General features: G+C 35.0%; 1 protein-coding gene across 1 annotated transcript; it reads right to left on the reverse strand.

Moving 5' to 3' along the window:
• Window positions 1–778: 778 nt before the first annotated feature.
• Window positions 779–17,132, reverse strand: msh4 (mutS homolog 4). Its single transcript, XM_051132616.1, has 20 exons — window positions 16,880–17,132; window positions 12,123–12,272; window positions 11,837–12,012; window positions 10,738–10,848; window positions 10,440–10,555; window positions 8,384–8,513; window positions 8,258–8,300; window positions 7,649–7,716; window positions 6,827–6,901; window positions 6,382–6,446; window positions 5,191–5,360; window positions 4,693–4,829; window positions 4,448–4,551; window positions 4,247–4,371; window positions 3,961–4,161; window positions 3,611–3,729; window positions 1,683–1,811; window positions 1,386–1,560; window positions 1,226–1,314; window positions 779–1,109 (listed from the first exon to the last, which is right to left on the reverse strand). Coding segments are annotated over exons 2-20 (2,223 nt in total). The 5' UTR covers window positions 12,124–12,272; window positions 16,880–17,132; the 3' UTR covers window positions 779–920.
• Window positions 17,133–17,372: the final 240 nt, after the last annotated feature.

Genomic DNA, 17,372 nt, shown 5'->3' on the forward strand with positions numbered 1-17,372 from the left:
GTAACATTATAAATGCCTTTATCATCACTTTTGATCAATTTAAAGCATCCTTGCTAAATAAAACTATTAATTTCTATCGATCAAACTGATATTTCTAAAAGTTCATTGCTGTTGCAGATGAAATATATCACAGATAACATTAAATATATATATTTTTTTACCAGGTATATGTTGATTATTAGTCACTCAAACCCCTTTTTCTAAACATCTCTACCTAACCGCCAGTCGTGCACATCCGCCATTTTGTAGTTTTTTAAACGCGTTTCATTCGTGTTTGTAGTTCTAGAGCAATGGATTGTGGGCAATATTAGCCATTAGAGTGTGGACGGATTCACACTTCAAAATTCGACCTAAAATAGTAGACCATCCGGTGACTTTTGGCATACTCTTTTCAGCATACAATGCTTTGGGACACACTTATTGTAATCTCACCTACTATTTAGGATGGATAGTATGAACACTGGGACCCAGGGTAAGTCTTTAACTAGTCGGTTGGGTGAAATGATTCAATGACTCACTCAAAAAAACCTACTGGTGTTGTTGTTCCAAATATCAGCACATCTGTGATTACCTGCAGCCAAGTCAGAGGTTTGGCAACATTTGGAACATTAGTACTCTTTGTTATATGCTAAAAGCAAAAATATTGGTGCAATAAATGAACCACAGTGAAACTTATCTCACATGTTTGTGTGGTTAACAATTTATATTAACTTAAAATGAAACACAAGAACATCTTACCTGTTTAGTGTAGTTAAACAAACAATAAATAAATCTGTAAAAATAAAAACAAGCTACTTTTAATTAAAAAAAAAAAAAAAAAGACATCAGGGTCTAGTAACAACCTCCCTGGCTTTGTTCAAGAATTGTATTTTGTCTGTTTTTCTGTTTTCACCTATATTCCAACCCCACCATCCCATTCCTCATTCCTCGTTCTCTACAGACTCTGCAGCACTTTGAATTTCAGCCTCATACTGTCTCTTCAAGCCCTTCAGGAAGTGACGTAGGCTCTCTGGATCCAGCCGTGAGTTACGGGCTGTTTGCAGCAGTCTGGTGGCTAAACGATAGACTGCCTTCTGTCTGACCGTGGCAGGGTCACTATAATGCTTGGCCTTTGGACAACACAATGAAGACACAGGGTCAATAACTTTGTAGGCTGCCTATATAGGATTTTCCTCCTGTACCTCTATATTATTCATGAGATATAAACATCCAAGAAGAAACGTACCCACAGCTTTTGGCCGACTGTAGCTGCAACAGTTTTGGCTTCCTGAATAATGTCTGATGGTAAACTGGTGATCTCCGCTGCTCTTATGCCTAACCAAACAGTTTCACTAATTATACACATTGAACAAATGTAATGTAGAAAAATTTGGATTCATCTTAACCATAGTTGCGCTCCTCTGAATGGCCTCGGGTGAGCTGGTATGTGTAGACAACCCTCTCTGCTCTGCCATCTTCTGTGCGGACGTGCTGAACCTGCATGTGCTGGTTCTCCACGTTGGGGTAAAGAGTTTGCAACTGGCACAGCTCAAGATAGTGCGTGGCAAAGAGTGTGAAGGCCTACAGCACAAAGTTTTGTTAGCTTCTTATGGAAATACTGTAAGTAACAGGTCAAATATGTTTAATATATGTAAATATATCTTGTTGTTGTATTTCTATATTTTTTAAAACAAATACAGAACCTTGAGATTGATGAGGAATTCACAGACACTGTGGCAGATGCCAATGCCTTCCTCCGGACTGGTGCCTCGACCCAGCTCATCAATGATGATGAGTGACTTGGCGCTTGCGTTGTGGATGATGTAAGAGACCTAGGAGTGCAACTGAGTATTTAAATGAAAAAATACTTTTTTTGATTGAGTACTTGAGCTTTAGATGTATGTGTGTACACTACCAGTTTTTGAACAGTAAGATTTGTAATGTTTTTTAAGGAAGTATTTTCTGCTCACCAAGCCTGCATTAATTTGATCCAAAATACAGCAAAAACAGTAAAATTTTGAAATATTTTATTTTAACTAACTGTTTTCTATTTGAATATATTTAAAAATGTAATTCATTCCTGTGATTTCAAAGCTGAATTTTTAGCATCATTACCCCAGTCACATGATCCTTCAGAAATCATTCTAATATTCTGATTCGCTGCTCAAAAAACATTTTTATATTTATGTTGAAAACAGCTCAGAAGAAATTTTTCAGGTTTCTTTGATGAATAGAAAGTTCAGAAGAACAGCATTTAACTGAAATAGAAATCTTTTGTAACATTATAAATGTCTTTATCATCACTCTTGATCAATTTAAAGCATCCTTGCTAAATAAAACTATTAATTTCTATTTCTATCAATTTCTATATCTTAAAAAAACATTACAAATCTTACTGTTCAAAAACTACACAAGGGCTGTCCGGAAAGTATGAAAAAGAGAGACATTTATCGAGGAATGTACAAGGTACAAAAAACACTGTACATAAAACAATGTCGCCTCAAAGGTTATTTTAGTTTTGGGAAAAGCCAAAAGTCACAGGGTGCCAAGTCTGGGCTGCAGGGGGGCTGAGTCACCTGGGTGATTAGATGTTTCACCAAAAAACTATGCATTAGACGTGATATATAGGCAGGTTGTTGTGATGAAGCTGCCAATCACCAGTTGCCCAAAGCTGTGGCCATTTTCAGCAGAGTGCATCTATTTCATATTATATAGCTGGATGCTTTCTGGACAGCTCTTGTATATGTTATTTATTGATACATACTGAGACCATGTGTACACAAAAATATACATGTGTAAATACAAATTTTAAGACTTGACACTTTATTTATAGGTTTCATTAACCCTTGGATGCATACCTCGGGTCTTTAGCGACCCAGGATGCCATTCACTACCCTCTCCTTCCTTTATTTTTTAAAGTTAGACATCAGCTTTATTAGTATTCCCTAACCTATTCATTATAAACATGATAACATTTAAAAGAATGTCTGTTTTCTGATTTTTTTTTTTATAAAAAAGTGTATAGGGTCGCTAGAGACCTGAGGTGTGTAAGTATATTTAAATATCTTATGACTCAATACATGCAATTCATCTTTATTCCACAAGGTGGCATTGTTTAATAGACAGTAATGACGTGATGTTTCACTCATAATTCCCGCAGGCATAAAACAAAAGAATATCATTAGCAAAAATTGAACTGGTTTGAATGGCTTTACTGCACAGCAATTGCTGTAAAATATAAATGTAACTATTATTTGATGGTACATGTGGTAAATTGAGGTCATTGTAAACGAGTTTTGCGAATATGATTAAGATTGCGATTATGAGCCAGATGCTGAATGTACTGTAAGTGTGCTCTGACGATGACGGAGATAGTACAATCACCTGCTCAAACAGAACCCTTCTAAGTTTCAGAAGGTAATGAAATATGCTTTATTTTATTCTTCTGTAATTATTTTTAAAATATCAAGACAGTTTTTTGCTATTGCAGCAGTTAGAGATCCATCCGTGCTGGATATATAGGCCCGGGTCGCTAAAGACTATGTAATAGTGATTGGTTAAACATTCATGCTTTTAAGGGTTAATCAAATATTAACAAAATATGCTGTTTCTTCAACATCATCTAACTGACCTCTTTCATCTCAACCATGAATGTGGAGGAGTTGGTCTCAAAGTCATCATCCACTCCTATTCTGGTGAATATCTGATCTGCAATTCGAACAGAGGCATACTCCGCTGGCAGAAAGGATCCTGGAGCAAAGAAGAATTTCTAAATAAGCTATATAAATCATGCACAGAGACAAGTTTATTAACCCATGATCTTAGAACCCACCCTAAACCTGCTTATCATTATCCACAACCACTTACTGTATATAAACAGTGTTTGCAAATGTGGAAATTACAGAGAAATATGTAGTTACCAAAAAAGTAAGTAAACAATTAATAAAGTCTTATTTTTTATATAAAAGCAACTCTGTGTACCTATCTGAGCCATTATCTGGCAGAGGGCCACCTGTTTAAGGTAGGTGGACTTGCCACTCATGTTGGGGCCTGTTATGATCACAAAATTGCTTCCCTCAGAGATGCAGCTGTCATTGGAGATTGGTTGTTGCCCAGAAATGCGCTCCAAGATTGGGTGGCGACCCTGCTTTATTGCCAGCGTATCAGTGAATTCAGGACGCACTGTAAAAAAACAAATGTGGAAAGGAGGAAAAAAATCATGTGCTCTCATAAATGTAATAATGCTTATCTGGTGCCTAAACATTACCATAATCTGAGACCGTGCAAGCATGAGCCAAAGAGAGCAGCATGTCCAGCATTGACACAGCATCAGACAGTTTGTACAGGCAGTGAATGTGTTCATAGATGTCACTCAGTAGCCTGGACACCACCCTGCAGTGTATGTAAAACAATCTATGGTTAAAATGCTTTTTTTAATCTTACTCTAGTTATCTTGCAATATACTCACACATAAGACATGTGGAAAATGTCTTTCAAAGCCTCCTCACAGTGGTCATTCAATTTCATGAGGTCTACAGTGGTGAACCCATAGTTGTTCTTCTGTCTGGTCACCTAAATGCATTTGGCAAACACTTGCTACCAGAACTTTAAACTTAAGCTTGGGAAGTGCATTAAATGCGATCGCAATGTTACATTTAACACACTTATGAAGATGTTCAGTAAAGTTGTAAAAGTTTAATGTCTTTCTCTCACTTTGATGAACTCCTCTGGTAGCGTCCCCCCAGGTAAGACCCCGCCCTCCAGCCTCATTTGAATAAAGAAGCCACGTGTTTTGCTGAAACTTGTCCGGAGGGGTAGGCCGTACTTCTCTCCAAGCTGAGTCACCAATCCTGATCAGCAACAGCACAACACATCAATAATGCTGATATTCATGACTAACATGCAAATATGATGGAATGTGGAAAGATCTGATTAGTAACTGATCTAAATGTAGCATGTCATTCAAACATGTACACATGTCCGAACACATTTACAGTGCCTACCTGAGTTTAAGAAACTCTTTTTAAATTACAAATTTAAATGAACATCATAATCAGGAACAAAATGTAATAATAAAATTGCATTTATCCCCTGTAACAGTAAAGGATCATATGTTGTGATGGAGTGGTTAGTGCACATGAATTGGTAATTCACAATAACATTCATGGAGCATCCATCCTTTTCACAATCTACCAAAGTTGAGGCACTCACCTGCTATGTCATCTACCACCTCCGTGTAGGCTCGCCGTGCAATATCTAAAAATTCGCTGACGTTGGGCCGCACAGCATAGCACTTCTGTGTGCGCATGGTCAAACTGCCTTTGGTGTAGCTGGTGTCATCATTAATCAGCGATTTGATCTGGTCCAGAATGCTGTTGAATCTAAACCAACACAAATGAGAAAACCTAAAAGGGATAGTTCCCTCAAAAATGAAAATTAACCCATTATTTTCTCACCCTCCAGGCACCCTAGATGTATATGACTTCCTTCTTTCAGACAAATCCAATCGGAGTTACATTAAATATTATCCTGCAACTTCCAAGCTTCAGAATGGCATGTTTCTCTTCATCAGTCCAAAACAGTGGCCTCATCAGTCCAAAAGTGCCTCACACAGCTTCAGGGGGTTGAATAACGGCATGCATCAAAGCATTTTTGTAAGAAAAATATCCATATTTCAACGTAAGAATGGGTGGATGATGTAAAACGTTAGTGCCACACATGCACCACTCGGAAGTGATGAATGCGGATGTGCAGGGGAGAGACCAAAACAAATCAACGAAGCACAAAACGGGGATTTGTAAAAAAAAAAAAAAAAAAATGTCAGAGAATTTTGATATAAACCAAGAGGAGACTGGTTTTCCTTTACTAAAGTAAGGAAACTTTGCTTCCTTTGCACCTGTAAACAAACATTGGTTTTCACAAGACTCACCGGCACATGCGCAACACCGGCGTCTTACGCCATCCTGGAGCTGTTTCCGTGTACGACCAGTTGGAGCAAGCTAGATTAAAGTGATTCTTATGTTTTAAATATGGATATTTTTCTTACAAAAATGCACCGATTTGCTACAGGAGGCCTTTATTCACCCCTCGGTGTTGTGTGAGGCACTTTTTATTATGAATGGATGCACTTTATTGGACTTGTTTTGGACGGATGAAGAGAAACATCTGGCTATGCCATTCTAAATCTTGAAAGTGCCAGGACAATTTTTAATATAACTGCGATTGGATTTGTCTGAAAGAAGCAAGTCATATACACCTAGGATGCCTGGAGGGTGAGTAAACAATGGGCTAATTTTCATTTTTAGGTGAACTATCCCTTTAAAGATAAAACAGTAATACCTGATATGAGAGCTCTAACTAAACCTTTAAATGCACAAGAGCTGAGTATGTAAAAGTTATCACCTGCTGTCCTCAAGTGAGTTGTAATATGCTTCCAACAAGGCTGTTTTGGAATGTGACAGCATCACCTAAACAGGGAGAAATTTACTTTAATGTGGCATAATTATACATGCAGCACTTTATAGGCCCTCTCAACCAAGTCAAAAAATATACTCAGTATACAGTCTTGACATACAGATATAGTTACATAATTAAATTTATTTCATGAATTTCATGATTTTCCCTACTTTTTCCCTGCTAAAAATGATAATAAATAAGGTCAGCTGATTTAATGTTGACTTTACACTGCTGTGAGATGACTGCCGCGCTTATTGGTAGCTGATAGCAATAAAAATTGTCAAAATATGGGTGCTGCAATTCTGTGGAAATCTGCTAACCTCTCTACAGACATATTCAGTAATGGCCTGGATGACTTACAGTAGTATCTGAATGCATAGGCACAAGTTACCTTCAAAGATGGGACGAGTTCCAGAATGTGCTTCAGCTGAATTACTTGCGTTATTTTTGCTTCAGCCACAGCTACCTACAAGATTAAACCATAAAAACGATTATCTTTGCTAAATAGAGTAACTGTTAAACTACTAATGAAGACTAAATAAGAATTTTGTACATTTTTTGTACACAAGTTTAATTATTCTACAATTATTCTATTGAATGCACTTTGAAAATTCAAAATTAAGAGCTCCAACCCATGTTCATAACTAAGAAAAAAAAAGGCGCGGTTCTCAGAAAAAGGTTCTGAGGCACGGAAAACATCGGATCACAAGTTGATCACCTGAACAAAGTGCGTGCTTTGGGATTAAGGGATTAAGCCATATTGTACTTTCGGTTTTAGTTCGCTTGACAGATACTCTGCCATAATGCATAATGGCCCAAAACACAACTTTAAAGACTTTTTATGTTAAAATAAAAAGCTTAAATATATTTTTTGCCCAGAAGACCTATCGTTTTATATCATAATGTGACCACGATAACATCAAGACAGTTTTGCTGTCGCGATACCATGATATTGATAATACTGTTAATCTCTATTTAAAGATGAAAAAGCTGAATTTACAAAACAAAAAAATCCCCTGCTGAAGGATTCTGCGTAGTATTTAACTAGACCTTCTGAAAAAATGCTAAATTATAATATGCTGAATTGAACTGAATTTTAGTGAACATCCTGTAAAATCAATTACCCACCCCATCGCTCTCATAAGAAAGCAAAATCTTTTTAGTCAGTGCTTAAGTGTGTACTTAAATTGATAAATGTGTTTCCTATGCCTACCGTCTCTTGCTTTGGGACCTGAACGAGAGCAGACAGCAGATCATCTATATCCAGGAAGTGTGCAATGGCTGAGAATTAAAGGACAACATCAATAATGCCCCATCATGCTGTGGTGCCAAACATTTAGACATCTAGTTAATATTTATATATTATGATTGTGTCTGTAGTTCCAGAACCTGTTTTTGTTGTGAGTTTTGTTATCTGTAACAAATGTTTAATTGTATTTCACATTTGATGAAATGCAACTCTTTATGGTTTGGGTTCTGATCTGTGTCATTATGTTAATACCTAAATGTAAATGTGGCATTCCTCCTCATGTAAATAATATTTCACAATGTTTGCAATAATTTCTCCTGATAACGGCTGTTATGAAAGCAAATTTTTAATACAGTAAACTAGAATTAACTTTTTACTATATAGAGGAACAGTTACCAAGTAACAACATCAGTGTGAAATCACAACTTTGGTAAACTGCTTATGCATGTGGTGCAGTACAGACCTAATAAACATATAATCATAAGCAAAAGAGCCTCAAACAACAGGGTGAAATGAGGAGAAAAACATCCTGGAACAATATTCCTAAAACTGAGACATACGTATTGTTATTACCGTTCTTCAGACCAAAGAAGAGCTCCTCATTTTGCAGCAGTTCCTGGAAACATTTCAAAGAGCAGATTATTTAATTAATGACAGAAGAACAGAATGAAAAAAGGCAGATAGATAATAGATAATCACCTGTATGGTGTCCAGACGTGAGTTGATAGTGACCACATCCAGCAGGGGCTCAAGAATATTGGAGCGTAACCGTCGCTCCCCACCAGCAGTCTTAGTGTAGTTCAAGACCCCAAACAGGGTGTGTTTACTTCTGCATACAACAGTATATGGTTACTGACATTCGGACACATGCAAATTATGTAAGTATATAAGTATAGTTAACATAGTTTATAATTACAACAGCTTTATGTGCAGAAAAAGGAACTGTCACCTTTAACACCCAATAGAAATCTGTGTGCTTTTTTATATTCTTTGATAAGTATTTAAATACAATAAAGTGTTTGAAACAGTGCTGAGTTTAGGGTAGGGGATGAGCATGGCTCTACAGTGCGACCATTTCAGCATTTGCAACTGGAAAACTACTGTATGCGACTATGAAAAAAATATATAGGAGTACCAGTGCGAGTGACCCGATCAGAATATTTGTGTTTGTGCTGAAGGGAACTTCAAATGTTTCTACGTGTTTTTGCAACGTTGAGTAATATATCACAGGCATATCCCGCGAATCCTTTCATAAAAAAAGTGAAGAGAGAGTGTAAATAAGACATTCCTTGTGCAGTGTAGAGAGCTTTGTTTATTATAATGGAAGTTTGTGAGATTACGATGAACTAAGATGAGTAACAGCTTTTAATGATTTTTAAGGGAGTTTGTAAATGAGATATTGATTTAATACAACAGTTAAATAAACAAGAAGTTAATATTAAGTGACTTACATTGTCTGACTATATTGCCTGATTTTGTCATCAAAAATAGTTTGAAACAAGTCACAACTGAGCCGCTGCACATCTCCATTCAAACAAAGCGGTGTTTCGTTTATGAATGAACGTGCATTTTTAAACGAATCTAGTGAGTCAATGATTCAAATTCCCATTTATAAAGAATGAATGAATCAGCGTTCAAACGAATCAAATGAATGAATGATTCAGAAATTAAATCAGCGACTTGCCGCCACCTACTGGCAGTTTTAGTTTCATTTTTATAGTATCTTTTGAGTTATTTAAAACATTTAATATTCCGAATTTTATATTTTAAACATCAATCTCAGCATGAATTTATGAATTTGATTGCACTCATGCCACTTCTGAGCCACATTAAACATAATAATTCACGTACAAGCCACTTCTGTAGTACAAATTAATTTTGTTAATACTGATTTCATTTGATTGGTAACTTATTCTACTTGTTCTTATTCTGTTGTTTTATTTAGAATTTTTTAAAAAGCTTATAAAATATAATTTTTAAAAAGTTTGACTTAAAAGATGGCATACTTTTAATAAAGTTACAAAAATGCCATTACAAAAGTAAAAACAAAATTCCCCTTTAAATCACTTTAAGGAGTCAAATATCAGCTTGTAATGGGAAGGCTATTTTTTTATCAGATTTTTTGATTATTGATTAGAAATTGCTCCTGAAATTTTGACTGTGCTCCTAAATTTTTCCAGTGCTCCTAAAAAGAAAAGTAAGTATAGAGCCCTGATGAGTACATCTTTGTAGATGACAGGTGTTCAAATTCTCTGTGAAACATTTCAGCTTTTTAGAATTCTATAACATAAATATGTGCAGGTCATCTTAAAACTGCAGAAAAGCAACTAACCGGTGGTCTCTGTGGTTCACTACTAGTTCCAAGTTGACAGCTGATATTGCGTCAATCATGGCTGTCTGCTCACTGCCGGTGAAGATCACTTTCAGTGACTTAGGAGCATATATTGAGTTCTGAACAAACTCAAAGTACTTTACTAGGGCAGATGCAGAAGCCAGGCAGTAGTATCTACAGACAGAGAACATTTCATTTGATATTGTTTAATCATATTTATCATCTGAAATGGAACTGAAACTGGCAAATAATTCACACTGACACAGTGAAAGGTCACCTCTGAGATAATGTCTATCTTGAGTATTTTTATAAGCACATGTAGGAGGAGTTTCTATACTGCTACTAATAGTGTGAACGTACATCCAAAATCCTGGATCTGCAAAAAAAAAACTTAAAACAGAACTCTGGAAATCCATTTCTTACTTAGTTTGCACCTCCATCAGGACAGTGCTGAACTCAGGGACACAGAGCTGCTGTATGTACTCTAGGCCCTTCTTCTCATTGAAGTACTTCCTCATAACGGCAGTGAATGTGACTGACTGCACACATAGCAAAAGCAAATATTCTGCACTCAATGGAAAGAAGCAGCTGTAATTCTGAATTAAATCAGATGAAGGTGTGTGCACCATCTCCAACAATAGTTTCCATTTATAGCCTGTATGTTGTAGGTCACCCAGCCATGATTTATAGCCAAGATAGATGCAGTAAACATGTATGATACCCGGAAAGTCTCTTTGATGAGGTTGTAGAGCTTGGTTCCTTGTCCTTTCACACTGGCAGTGTCTGGCATCAGAACCTCTAGAGGCATCAGGTTATGCAGCTTGGTAATAACCTGTATTAAAAGTAAGCATAATTTTGAAATGTATTAGTTTTACAAAAAATGATGATATTGTCTCTGAACAAAAACACATTATCTTTGCTTTGTAGTTATAAAATGGTTAAAAATTAAGCAATGACTTTACATAAAAACCAATAAAAATCTATTTTCTTGGTCACACTACATTCTGGCAGTCATTTTAAAATCTTTTTTCTGGCATGCTGCACTGTGTGAAGGGCTCTGTTCTGGAGAAATGCCCAGAGCAAAGCATTTTTATTGATTTTTACACATCAATTCACACTTTTTTTTTCAAACATACTATTTGTTTTTTATTATGGGAAATTGCTGAATTTAATATCTAGCAGAAACATTGTGCGACTGTTAAACTGATCTGGATACAACCATTACTGAGTATGAGTTATTTATTATTTGTATGAGCTTCTATGAAATTTGTATTTACCCTGTAAATGTTCCTAATTAAAATAAGCTCAGCTAGGAGCAAACTCTATTAGATTCTGCCCTGTAATGGTTACTGTAAACTGAAGTCTCCCACATTCTCTTATACGTGACCCTGGACTACAAAACAAGTCTTAAGTAACATTGTACGTGTCGAAATGATCTAATTTTCTTTTATGCCAAAAATCATTAGGATATTAAGTAAAGATCATGTTCCATGAAGATATTTTGTAAATTTCCTACCGCAAAATATATCAAAACTTAAATTTTGATTAGTAATATGCATTGCTAAGAACTTTACTTGGCAGCTTAAAGGCGATTTTCTCAGTATTTAGATTTTTTTTGCACCCTCAAATTCCAGATTTTAAAATAGTTGTATCAAATATTGCCCTGTTCTAACAAACCATACATCAGTTGAAAGCTTATTTATTCAGCTTTCAGATGGTATATAAATCTCAATTCTAAAAAACTGACCCTTATGACTAATTTTGTGGTCTAGTGTCACATATTTATTGTACAGTATTTTGGAAAATGGATGGATCTTTACCTTCGCATAAGTTCCCGTGTCTGCAAACTGTGAGAGCACCAGCTCTGGGCATTTCACATTGATACTGGCCATGCCAATCTCCCCACGAGCTAAACCACGTCCCTCCACCACAGCTACTATTACAGAGGCCGCATGAGATGCAGATGCAGACGCAGATGCAGATGAAGATGTTGTCACTATGTTAAAAGAGTTGCCCAGTGAGTTATCAGTTTTAGTTTAAGATTTATTCAGGACTACAGATATTTGTCCAGAAAAAAAGACAGGCGTGGTTTAGTAAGTTGCCTACTGTTGAGGCATCTCTGAGGGGTTGGACCGTGGTGTAAGAGTGCAGGTGTGGCCCTCAGATGTGGAGTGTTGGAGCTCCAGGAGAAGACAGATGAACCCACCGAAGAGCTGATCCTGTCTGCTCTTCCAGTGATGTTCAGCTGGCGCTGAGCTAAGGAGAAAGCACAAGACTAGTTAACTGATATGGGTTTTTCATCCATATCTACTCACTAAAAAATGTTGGGTTAAAAATAACCCAACTAGTAACCCAACTATGGGTTGGTATAGCACCTTCCCATCTATGGGTTATTTTAACCCAATGAATTGGGTTAAAATCCAGTTGGGTTAAAAGTAACCCAACAGTTGAGTTAATTATTTAGATTCATTTATATCAGTTTTTATTTATTTATTTATTTATTTATTTTAATAAAAATACACTATAACACTACTTTGTTTTCAAATAAATATTTTGTTTATTTAAATATGCAAATATTTTTTTTACAAATATATTTTTAAATGTAAAACAGTCATACTGCAAATGTTTACAAAATAAGTGTACAAGAATGTGAAAATATAATACATTCAAAACACAAATATGCACACACAACTGACATATTTTCAAGATGTACACTGAATTCAAAACCAACAAATGTGACTCTGGTCCACAAAACCCGTCATAAGGGTCGAGTTTTTTGTATTTAAATGTAAACATCATCTGAAAGCTCAATAAATAAGCTTTCTATTAATATGTGGTTTGATAGGATAGAACAACTATTTGAAAATCTGGAATCTGAGGGTGCAAAAAAATCTAAATATTGAGAAAATTGTCTTTAAAGTTGTCCAAATGAAGTTATTAGCAATACATTACTAATAAGAAATTCAGTTTCGATATACTTATGGTAGGAGATTTACAAAATATCTTCATGGAACATGATCTTTACTTAATATTCTAATGATTTTTGGCATGAAAGAAAATTTGATAATTTTGACCCATACAATGCAATTTTGGCTATTTCTACAAATGTACCCATGATACTTATGACCGGTTTTGTTGTCCAGGGTCATAAATGTGTATCAATTCATATTTATTTATATCAACACATACACAAATGTGCACAAATAAAACAAACATAATATACAAACCTTTATCAATAAAACAAAAATAAAAAATCATAAACACAAGTAATAATAATAATAATAATAATAAAACAAAGTAAATCTGCTGGCTGCTGGACTTGCTGATAATCAGCAACATAAAAAGTTTTACAGATCAATAGATACAAAGTTTCTAAGGAAGAGGTAATGTGTTGAAAGAACTCCTGGAACATTAAAGACTGTGTGCTGCAAATGGGTGCAGAGGAGCTTTGGGGGGACATGTAGAAATGTCTGAAACACAGATCCACTGCTTGTAGTAAGGTCTTCTGTTCCACTACTTCACTGTTGAAAATGCTAAAACTTGGGAGGAGTTCTTGGAGTTCAGAAATGCTGGTGTCATCCGGTCGCATAAAACTTCCTTCATTCACTCCTTCCTCTGTGATAAGATGAAGCAGAAGAAGAAACATTTTACAGATAAACTAGAAACATTTTTTCATAATTGTTGGAAAACCTACACTACTAATCAGAAGTTTTTGAACAGTAAGATTTTTAAAGTTTTTAAAGAATTCTTTTCTACTCACTAAGCCTGCATTTATTTTATCCAAAATACAGTAAAAGCAGTAATATTGTGAAATATTTTTACTATTTTAAATAACTGCTTTCTATTTTAAAAGCTTTGAAAAGACTGGACAATTACATTTTAAAATATATTCAAATAGAAAGCAGTTATTTTAAATGCTGTATTTTGGATCAAATAAATGCAGGCTTAGACAGAAGGGAATTCTTTAAAAACATTAAAAATCTTGCTGTCCAAAAACTTTTGACTGGTAATGTATATGGATCACTAATATAAATAGTTTACTTACCTTGAAATATTTCAGTTAATTGGCATGTGGATGTTTAATGTATGAGATTCCAGTGTTGTAGTTTTCCCTTCACTGAAGAACCCAATGTCTAAAAATAAGTATAAACACATTTAGTACACATTTAAAAAAAACATGCAAATCTGTCATAGCTTTATATGAGAAATGGCTGTAAGTAGAGGCGATTCTAATATATGCATAACAATATTCAACATAAATAAACCATAAAAACACATTTAGTGTTATTCCAATTAGTGCTCGCTTTCCAAACAACTGACGCTTGCCCTGTTTTGACCAGCAGGCGTCGCCGTTGTGTCACGAACGATTGGAAGCAGTGAATCATTTTGCGAAGCGATTCGTTTAATTGATTCGAAACTTTGAAAAGCTTCGTTTCTCCCATCACGTCTTTCTTTTGGGAAAATGTGATTATTTTTAGACTTTTCTAACAGAGAATTCGCCGAATTTGAGCGCATCTCTCTGAGCTGCCGCTGAGCGAATCTTACATACTGGACCGAAGTTGAATGATCCGTGCGGCGCGGTTCAAATCAACACCAATGTCTCATTTAGCATTAGCCATTTCCTATATATAACGTTAAATGTGATAATCATTAGTGCGACCAAACAAACTGTAGTCAGAAACCGTACGTCTAGAACCCTTCATCACCTGTAAAATAATACTAAACCTGTAGTAATGGTAGACGGTGATTTCAGTAACATAAGTAGTCCTATATACATTTCACCATACATTATTAACTTTAGGTTACTGTAATACATCTCTAAACAGTTTTACAACTTTCTGCTAATTTTAATTTACTTTATTACTGCTAGCGGCCTAACTGGGACAGCTAAGGTAACGTTAATGTGAAGTTATTCGTTTACAATGGAGCTCATTCTCCGCAGTAACGTTACAATACACTGACTAAAGGAAACTACAACTTCGTTAAAAAACAAACATACAACAACAAAAGTTCAATTTTGAAGTGGATTTCACGTTCTTCTTATAAGTATAATGTTATAAGAGTTATCAAAACCCTGTTACTCACCTCATACTGATGCAGCAGCAGCTTCTTCTGTCGTCAGTCACCGTCGTCCGTTAAAATTTGAACTGTCGCCGCGGGAACCAATTAAACCCAACGCTGGGTTATTATTAAAAACAACCCAACGATGTTTAAAAAATAACCCAACGTTTTAGAAAATAACCCAACATAGTGACCCAATATGTGTAACCCATCTATTGGGTTAAAAAAATAACCCATCTATTTTTACTGTGTATTGTTTCCGGATTTTGTGTACAGGATTTTGTAAGACTCTGAGGATATGCCCTCCAAAAATTGTACAAAGGTTAAATGCATCAATCTAGATCTGACAGCAAAATTAAGAGGTCATTTTTCAGTCAATATAAATAAGTTCAATTTTGTTACTAAAAAGGGGTTAGAGCATTTTCAGTAACCAAATTAAAGAAGAATAAATTATTTGCATTGACAGAATTTTTTTTTTGGAAAGTCCCTGGACTTTAAAGTGAACTCAGACCTCTTTTTAGTTGTATTATATGAATATAACAATAATAATAATAAAAATAGTAATAGTATAATAATTAATAAGTAAATTAATAAATAATAGTACAATGTCAAATAATAAAAGTATTATTGATTGTCATTATTATTATTATTATTCCTAAGACAGTAATCCATTATTTAAATTATTCATTTAAATTATTCATTATATTTATTCATTTGCAAGACTTAAAACCTTAAGTTAAAAAAAAAACAAACAGTTTTTCTGAAAACAGTTTAACAAATGTATCTCATTACAAATCTAATAAATCTAATAAAATTAATAAAATAAAAAAATCATTAGACTGTTTAATGTTTTTTATAGGAAGTATAAAAATATTTTTGGCTAATTTGGCTAAACACTGTATGTAGAGAGCAGAATTGCAGATGGCCGAAATACTGGGGCCCAAGTGTTTGAGACCAATTTGAAAATCTTGCGATTTAAAAAAAATCTAAATTTAAATTAAATTTAATTAAAAATTAAACTCGTAATTAAACCCTTAAAATGAATCTTATTTTTTATTACATTTCCAGGTTTATTACATTTCCTTTCTCACATTTCCGGGTTTTTCAGCAGTCGAAGTTGTCAAAGTTGGGTAAAATCTGAGAGCAGTGAATAGGAAAGAACCACAAATATATTTTTTGCATTCCCATTTGATATAATAGCTAAAGAAAAACACCACGATAATGTTTTCACAACTTTCAAAAAAAGAAAAAAAATTGAGAGAGACTGATATCAGCAGTCAGAAGAGAGAACAATGTCCCTCCCATAAACGCTGCATTAGAAACACCCTCGCATTAGCGATAACTATTTTTTTTGTAAATTGATGAAAAGGTAATATAATATAAAGTATAGTGTTATAAACGTACATTTAAAAAAAAATCTAAATATAATAAACTTTTAAGGATTTATGATACTGATGACCATTGAAACACATCATCACAGTCTTGTGAATAGGGTCCATTGTTATACAAATAACATTTTTATCTAATTGGGGGGAAAATGCACTAGTGGTCTCAGACTTGAGACCCCTGGTCCCCTGTTTTGTGTAAATATTTTTATATCATACAGTTTAATGTTAGCAAAAGAGATGTACACAAATTTACAATATTCACTCCAAATTCCTAATTTTTTTTGTTTTTAATATATATATATTGGTAAAGGTGTTGTTAAAGAAACCAAATTAGGTTCAGTCATCATGCTCAGTTTATTTTACTTAAATTTTAACATTTTATTTCATATGTAATAGCTTCCATTTCTCTGTCACCTCCAGTCGGTGTTGTGTCTGTGAACACAGTTGCTTGAGCACCAGTATCAGTGGCAGTGCTTGATCCTGGACACAGACTGTTCCTGACGTCATCGGAGCCATGTGAAGTCAGCAGGACAGAAGATGATGGAGGATCCTGCTGTCCACGGATTACATGTCTGTAGTCGGTCAGGTTATGTGGGGTTACAGTGCTGCTGCTCGGCCCGGCCTCAGAGCTCGAACCTGGTGTCACCTCTTCAGTGCTGCTGCACAACATCTGTCTGCTTTCACAGGGCATTAGAAAACAACGAAAAACCTTCAACAAGTACTGTGAAAATAAACCACGTGTCAAAGCAACTAGTAAATTACCATTGCTAAATATTTCTCAAAATAAGAAATTCCTCAGTATAAAATTATAACAACAAAAAAATAAGACATTATACAGTACGACTGTTGTGCCATCTAGTGGTTATATGTAGATGCTGTAGCACGTAAACATTTACTAAGGCAGCAC

Source organism: Labeo rohita, chromosome 17 (genome assembly GCF_022985175.1).
Source record: "Labeo rohita strain BAU-BD-2019 chromosome 17, IGBB_LRoh.1.0, whole genome shotgun sequence".
NCBI lineage: Eukaryota > Metazoa > Chordata > Actinopteri > Cypriniformes > Cyprinidae > Labeo > Labeo rohita.